Source organism: Amaranthus tricolor, chromosome 6, assembly GCF_026212465.1.
Source record: "Amaranthus tricolor cultivar Red isolate AtriRed21 chromosome 6, ASM2621246v1, whole genome shotgun sequence".
Taxonomy (NCBI): Eukaryota; Viridiplantae; Streptophyta; class Magnoliopsida; order Caryophyllales; family Amaranthaceae; genus Amaranthus; species Amaranthus tricolor.
The window spans coordinates 22,196,807-22,203,979 of NC_080052.1; the positions used below are offsets into that span (position 1 = coordinate 22,196,807).

Here is a 7,173-nt window from a genome sequence, read left to right on the forward strand (position 1 = left end):
CTTATAATTGAAAGAATTACAACAAATTAACTAAAATAATTCTCTATCAATTTGTCAAATACTCATCTTGCTGAGTCTACAATTAATAACTCACCAAAACTTACTAGAATTTAATTATTTTTCCTACATTATAATATACGACGTCATTTATAATATTCCATCAAAATACAAAACTCTTTTCTTTATAATTATGTCATCCTTAAGAGCAATCTAAGGGTTAAATTTTAGTAAATGGAGCAAATCTAATCTAGTATTTTAAACCATATCACACATGACACACCTATCAACCTTTGTTTTTGAAACATGAGCAACAAAAAAAAAAAATCCAAATATATATTCTTTTAAAGAGGACGCATATACCGCCAAAGAAATAAAGTACCGAAACAACGGAACTAGCCGTTACATATTCTTCCTCCCCTCCTGCAAATTTATGTTCTCAATTATTTCTAATTTTGTCCTACATTCAATCTTCTCTTTACACTCTATAACACCCAATCAATTCAAATTTAACTCATCAATCTTTCCATTTTTTACTTTGCTTTTTTTTTTTTCTGTAACATTTGAGGAAGGCTACAATTCATTTTTGGAAAGATTCAAGTTCACATTGCAAGAACAAAGAACAGATTTTTCTTCTATTCCAAGATTTTCCCTTAAAATCCAGGTGATCTTTTACTTTCTTTTGATAATTTAAAATGTGGGTTTTTTGAAATATTGTAATATTTGTAACTAAAAATAGCAACTTCTTGTTCTTGGAACATTTTTACCCATGGTGCAAAAGGTTCCTGTTTTTGCATTTTATTTAGTTGTTGATAATTTCTTAGTTAATTGAACATGTTTGATGCTCTATAATATTCAAAGTTTGGCAGCCCAAAATTAGAAATTGATGTGATTGATTATTCCTAAGTGTTTGTTAAAATGATTGCATCAATTGAGCAGTGGAAACTGAATTTGGGGCATAAAAATGGGAGAGCCCAAGACTCCATTATCAAAGATCAGAACCATCCCATCATGCACTCCTGGGGGCACGAAAGTTCTAGAAGAAAAGATACAAGTAATGGTTCGAGTTCGGCCATTGAGTTCAAAAGAGCAGGCAATGTATGATTTGATTGCCTTAGAATGCCCAGATGACCATACAGTGATCTTCAAGAATCCCAATGATGAAAAGCCTTCCTCCTCTTTTACTTTTGGTAATTTCTGAATCCCAATTTAAATACATAATTTTGGATCAATTATCAATTTACCCTAGTTAATTTCTGTATTGTATGAGATTTTACAATATTTTTGAATGAAATTGACTATAAACTTAACTAAAAGTTTAACCCACTATAATAGTTTTCTAAGTCTGTCACTGGTTTGTATGGGAATGATGGAAATTTGTTCAGAATATGAAGATTAATACAGTATTACTGTTTTGTGTATCAGATAAAGTTTTTAGTCCAACTTGTGTGACGGCGAGGGTTTACGAAGGAGGGGCTAAGGATGTGGCCTTATCAGCTCTTAGTGGGATTAATGGTGACTAAATGCTTGATGATTATATTGATATCTTTTTACATAGTGAAGTGTAGTGGAAACAGTATGTTGATTATGTTTGAATTTTTTTTGTGCAGCAACAATTTTCGCTTATGGGCAGACTAGTAGTGGTAAAACATATACTATGAGAGGAATTACTGAATATGCAGTTGAAGACATATATCACTATATGCAAAATGTATGCTTCAATGAGAAAACTAGACTGAGTTTTTTATGGTAAATCATTATGTGATGATGTTTATCATTGTTTGCAGCATGCTGAAAGGGATTTTACATTGAAAATGTCGGCTTTGGAGATTTACAATGAGACAGTAGTCGACCTTTTAAATAGGAGTTCTGGTCCGCTTCGACTTTTGGATGATCCAGAGGTACTTATTGCTACATCATGTACTTGATGAGTTCTAGAGATGTTGCTTGTAGTTGTATTTTATGGTAATGTATTTGTTGCAGAAAGGAACCATTGTTGAAAAGTTGGTTGAAGAAGTTGTAAAAGATAGTCAACATTTGAAGCATTTAATTGGAGTATGTGAAGGTATTTTTGCTGGCACTCTCTTAAGTTTACTCTTAGATTTCTAGGAAGATCATGTGGTTCACCGATTTAATAAAAGTGTACTAGATGCTTAATGATGTATTTTAAGCTCAGCAAGTGTTTCTTCTTGTTGATAAGAGTTCAACCATTAGCGTAAGTTTTTGGTTGAGTTGGTTGATTAATATGATATCAGATGTTTAGGTCATGATTTCAAATCTCATTCAGTTCTCATTAAGTGAAATATTGAATTCCTTGTATGAGGAGGGCACATGTGGCATTCACAATTCTGCCCAAAGGGCTCTCATGTAAGGAGATGTGATAGAGTATATAACATAATAGAGAAAGTCTTGTATGGACCTGTTCCACATTATTTTTCTGTGCACTAACCTTAAAAGGTATTAAAATATGATAATTACAATTAAGTACTTGCTGTTATTCAGTTGATGCACACTAAATAGTGTGGATCAAGTCTACACAAAACATATTATGGGACTTCAACTAACAATTTGCTTTTGATTGAGTTGGTTCCTAGATACTTTTTCTCTTTGTATATTTTTCTAGAAATATCATGAATAATTTATTATTTTTGGTACTTGGTAGCACTTCCCTCAATAGGGCTTTGATATGGCAAACAATAAATATCTTTGGGTAAATAAAAGAACAAAAGGAAGCGGAAGGGAGGAAAGGGAAGGGAAGAGAGGGAAGGGACGGGAGAATAGAGAGATGAGTTTTCCTTCCAAATCTCTCCATCGTATGAAACATTTTGTTTCTTATTGGAACAAAACTTATCAGAGTGTAACTGCTTTAATATGTATTTACTCTAACTTTGTAGCTCAAAGGCAAGTAGGGGAAACTGCTTTGAATGATAAAAGTTCAAGATCACATCAGATTGTGAGACTGGTATTGCACTCATCTTACTGCATTTGTTCTTGTCTTGATTCATTACAGCCATTACTTTCTAATATCTTTCATCATCTGTCTTTATTGAAATAGACCATTGAGAGTCGCATCAAGGAAAAGTCCGGACGTGTAAAGTCCTTCGTAGCAAGCTTGGTACATTCCACCTCCTTTCTTCTGTGCTTAACTGTTGCAGGAAAAAAATATTTACTGAAACAATTGGACTTTTTCAGAATCTCGTCGACCTTGCTGGGAGTGAGCGTGCCTCTCAAACCAAAAGTGTCGGTATGCGATTAAAAGAGGGAAGTCATATAAACCGCAGCTTGTTAACACTCACTCAGGTTATCAGAAAACTGAGGTTAGTATTTGAATGACTCGAGTTGAGACGATTTGGTGAATTACTTAAGAAGTCATGCTCATGAAACTCCTGTTCTTACCTTGGAAATCGGCAATGTCGTTTATTGCATTGCGCGACACACGTATATCTAAACTCAAATGAAGCAATGAATTGGCTAATTTGTTGTTTTTTCTCTTCAATTTCAGTGGTGGAAAAAGAACAGGTCATATACCATACCGAGAATCAAAACTTACTCGAATTTTGCAGTCTTCGCTTGGAGGAAATGCACGAACTGCAATTATCTGTACCTTAAGTCCAGCACTGAGTCACGTTGAACAATCACGCAATACATTGTCGTTTGCAACAAGTGCAAAGGAAGTTACTAACACTACTAGAGTGAATGTGGTAAGACAGTTTACAGAAATTCTGGATCTTTTTTCGAAAGTACAACTTCATGTCGATTTATTATCGTTTTTGGGTTTTTTGAGCTTCATGTATTATCCATTTGTGACTTGAAAATCGTCGTTTAATTTGGGGTGATATTCACCGATCAGGTTGTAACAGACCAACAATTGGTTAAGCATTTACAACAGGAAGTTGCTAGATTGGAGGCAGAGCTGAGAAGTCCGCAACCTTCCTCTTCATCAGCCTTAAAAGCTTTGCTAATCGAGAAAAACATGAAGATTCAGAAGGTATGCTGTTTAGCAAGTAAATAATTTTGTAGAGAGCTCTCACAATATGTCTGACTAAAGTCTTGTTACCTTTTCTAGATGGAGAGGGAAATGAGAGAACTCAAGCGACAAAGAGATATTGCCGAGTCTCAGCTTGAGCTGGAAAGAAGCGCACGCAAAGAAAACAAGGTAAACTACGAACATAATACACTTTTCTTCCACTTTACGGAAGCATTAATCTTCGCTTTGCTCATCCCTTTTTACTTGTTCAGGAATCGGACTATTCGAGCTCATCTCATCAAGTGAGAAAGTGTCTGGATTATCCATCCGAGACAACTTCTAGCAAGGTGACTCCTGATGCCCGGGAAAGAAACAAAGCTGCAAGGCATTCAATGCTTAGGCAGTCAGTTCCATCCAATGATCCTTCTTTCTTAGTGCATGAAATCAGGAAGCTTGAAATGCTGCAAAGACAGCTTGGCGAAGAAGCAAATAAAGCTCTTGATATACTCCAAAAGGAAGTTGCATGTAACAGACTGGGACAGCAAGATGCTGCCGAAAATGTGGCCAAGCTACTGTCTGAGATAAAAAATATGCAATTAGTTAACTCGATTTCTGAAGAGATCATTGTTAAGGATAGAGCTGACCTAAAGGAGGAAATATGTCGATTGAATACCCAAGGACAGACGATTGAATCCTTAGAAAAGAAGCTTGAGAACGTCCAGAATTCTGTGGAGAGGTTGGTTTGTGCCTTAGGAAAAGGTAATGAGCTTGCTCCAGATTCGAGGACACAATCAAAAAGAAAGAAGGGCATTCCATTTAACCTAAGCAATAGCCCAACCATGTCAAACTTCATAAGGGCCCCATGTTCTCCACTTTCTTCTTCCCGGAGAGTGATGGATGAGATTGGTAATACGATTGTAGACTCTAAAAGTAATTTGCCGACAATTGATAGTTTGACAAATTCCTGCAGAAGCACCCCTATGAAGGATGATCAAGTTGGTTATTCTCGATCTTCTAGGGAGAATAATACTCCATCAAGACAGAAATCCCACTCGATTAATGTGAAAAAAATGCAGCAGAAGTTCAATAATGCACTCGAGGAGAGTGCACGCAACATAAGAGCTTATGTGACTGAGTTGAAGGAAAGAGTAGCTAAGCTTCAGTATCAAAAGCAGCTGCTGGTTTGTCAGGTAAGATCCATTTAGTTGCTCATCCGTTTTCATCTTCTTTTTTCTATATTGCTACCCATATTGGATATTAAACACCTACCAACATTCATGTGGTACTGAAAATCCAATTTCGGAACAAAGACACATATCTCGAATACTAGTAACGGTTTCAAGCAGCATAATATTTTCCATCCATAGTAAACCCTTGTCGTTTGAGACTGGAGCATCTTAGCCCCAAATTGTTTCCTTTATGATGTTCACAAATTTTAAGATATGTGCTTGTGTCTGAGAATCATGGGTTAGCCAAAGTTTAACCTGATTCTCACCGCCTATACGAGAAGGATTAGTTTCTTTTACCCTTGCCTATAAGAATTCTCCAACATTACCCCGATAAGAAAAAGAAATGTGCATGAAGTTTTCCTCAATTATTTGAGTTGTTCTTGTTGGAAAATATCCACATGTGATCCCAAATCGAAAAATTAGAGATAGGTTGACTAACATATATACATGATGGGCTACTCCTAATATCAATTAGTTTTTAGGATGGAACCTCATCGGGTTCGTGGGTAGCCAACTCTTCTCTTATGTTTGTCTTGTAATGAACAAACACAATAACAAAATCATCAATTCTACCTGTTTCCTTATTTTCTGTTTGTGTTGTGAACTAGGTACTAGAACTGGAGGCAGGTGAGGGAACTATTAGTTCGCAAGATGGTGTCAATCAATCCCCATTTTCTTGGGTGTCGATCTTCGAGGAACAAAGAAAGCAGATAATCATGCTATGGCACCTTTGCCATGTCTCATTGGTGCACAGAACTCAATTTTTCCTGTTATTCAAAGGTGATCCTGCTGATCATATATACATGGAAGTCGAGCTTCGAAGATTAACATGGTTAGAACAACACTTATCAGACCTTGGAAATGCTAGCCCTGCACTCTTAAGTGATGAACCAGCCTCCTATGTTTCTTCAAGGTAATTAAATGTTCATACCTGTGCAACATGATTCACAATTAATTCACTTTTTAAAGCGATTTGCTTAAATGATCCTAAAATAGCCTAAAATCGACCATAATTCGCTTTTTTCTATTAGTAATTTACAAGGAGATTAGTGAATCATGTGTCAGTGGTTCATACCTCTGTTATGTCTTTACTTTTTCACTATAAAAAGTTCATATGCAACATGTAAATTATGTGCAGCATTCGGGCTCTTAAACAAGAACGGGAAAATTTGGCGAAGCGAGTGAGTTCAAGACTATCACCTGAGGAAAGGGAAGCATTGTACTGTAAATGGGATATCCCACCTGAAGGGAAACAAAAGAGAAGATTGCAGTTGGTGAACAAATTGTGGACTGATCCTCACAATATGCAACATGTACAAGAAAGTGCAGAGATTGTTGCAAAGTTAGTTGGGTTTTGTGAATCTGATGAGAAACTAACAAGGGAGATGTTTGAGCTTAATTTCAAGTCTCCTTGTGATAAGAAGACATGGATAGGGTGGAACTTGATATCAAATCTTTTGCATCTGTAAATAAAATTAATTACTCAACTTAATTACACTACACTATTGTGTATATTTTGTTTGTGATTATGAGTTTATTACTACATAACTGACTTAACTATTATTATTGTTCTTAGATTTCATCTGCTTTGTAGTGTAAGTATTAATCACTACACACCATTTATCTCCCTCGGGTAGATGATCATTTATAATTATATATTCTTCGTTGTCTTCATCTTGTTACACCTAATATTGTTACTTTAATAATATTTTGTCGAACGTAGTAAAAGAAAAAAAATAAGTAGATGTAAAAATGAGTGGGATTGACAGAGTAAGGGAGGCCAACATTGAAAGGTAAATCAAAGGATAAATGGGGTTAACATGAATATCCTTCTTTTTGAAGCATTACATCAAATGCCTTCTTTATTACCATCAAGGTGAGGGATGAGAAAGCATTGCATTGAAAGTACTATAGTCAACCTCCTCGTGACGAGGGTATTGGTTGCCTTTTTTTCCACTCTCCCCATACCTTGTCTTGGGT

The 7,173-nt window shown here is 35.7% G+C and overlaps 1 protein-coding gene across 1 annotated transcript; it reads left to right on the top strand.

Annotated features, from left to right (window-relative positions):
- Nucleotides 1-426: 426 nt before the first annotated feature.
- Nucleotides 427-6,859, top strand: LOC130815533 (kinesin-like protein KIN-7B). The gene is made up of 15 exons (XM_057682022.1): nt 427-661; nt 937-1,187; nt 1,423-1,512; nt 1,608-1,708; nt 1,785-1,898; nt 1,981-2,062; nt 2,892-2,959; nt 3,053-3,112; nt 3,190-3,314; nt 3,500-3,698; nt 3,848-3,985; nt 4,064-4,153; nt 4,237-5,154; nt 5,802-6,106; nt 6,332-6,859. Exons 2-15 carry the CDS (start codon nt 962-964, stop codon nt 6,660-6,662), a joined length of 2,847 nt encoding a protein of 948 aa, XP_057538005.1. The 5' UTR covers nt 427-661; nt 937-961; the 3' UTR covers nt 6,663-6,859.
- Nucleotides 6,860-7,173: the final 314 nt, after the last annotated feature.

Coding starts and splice junctions, on each gene's coding strand:
- LOC130815533 (XM_057682022.1), top strand. CDS start 962: ATGGGAGAGCCCAAGACTCCATTATCAAAGATCAGAACCATCCCATCA. Junction 1,709..1,784: donor TATATCACTATATGCAAAAT/GTATGCTTCAAT, acceptor CATTGTTTGCAG/CATGCTGAAAGGGATTTTAC. Junction 2,960..3,052: donor CACATCAGATTGTGAGACTG/GTATTGCACTCA, acceptor TTATTGAAATAG/ACCATTGAGAGTCGCATCAA.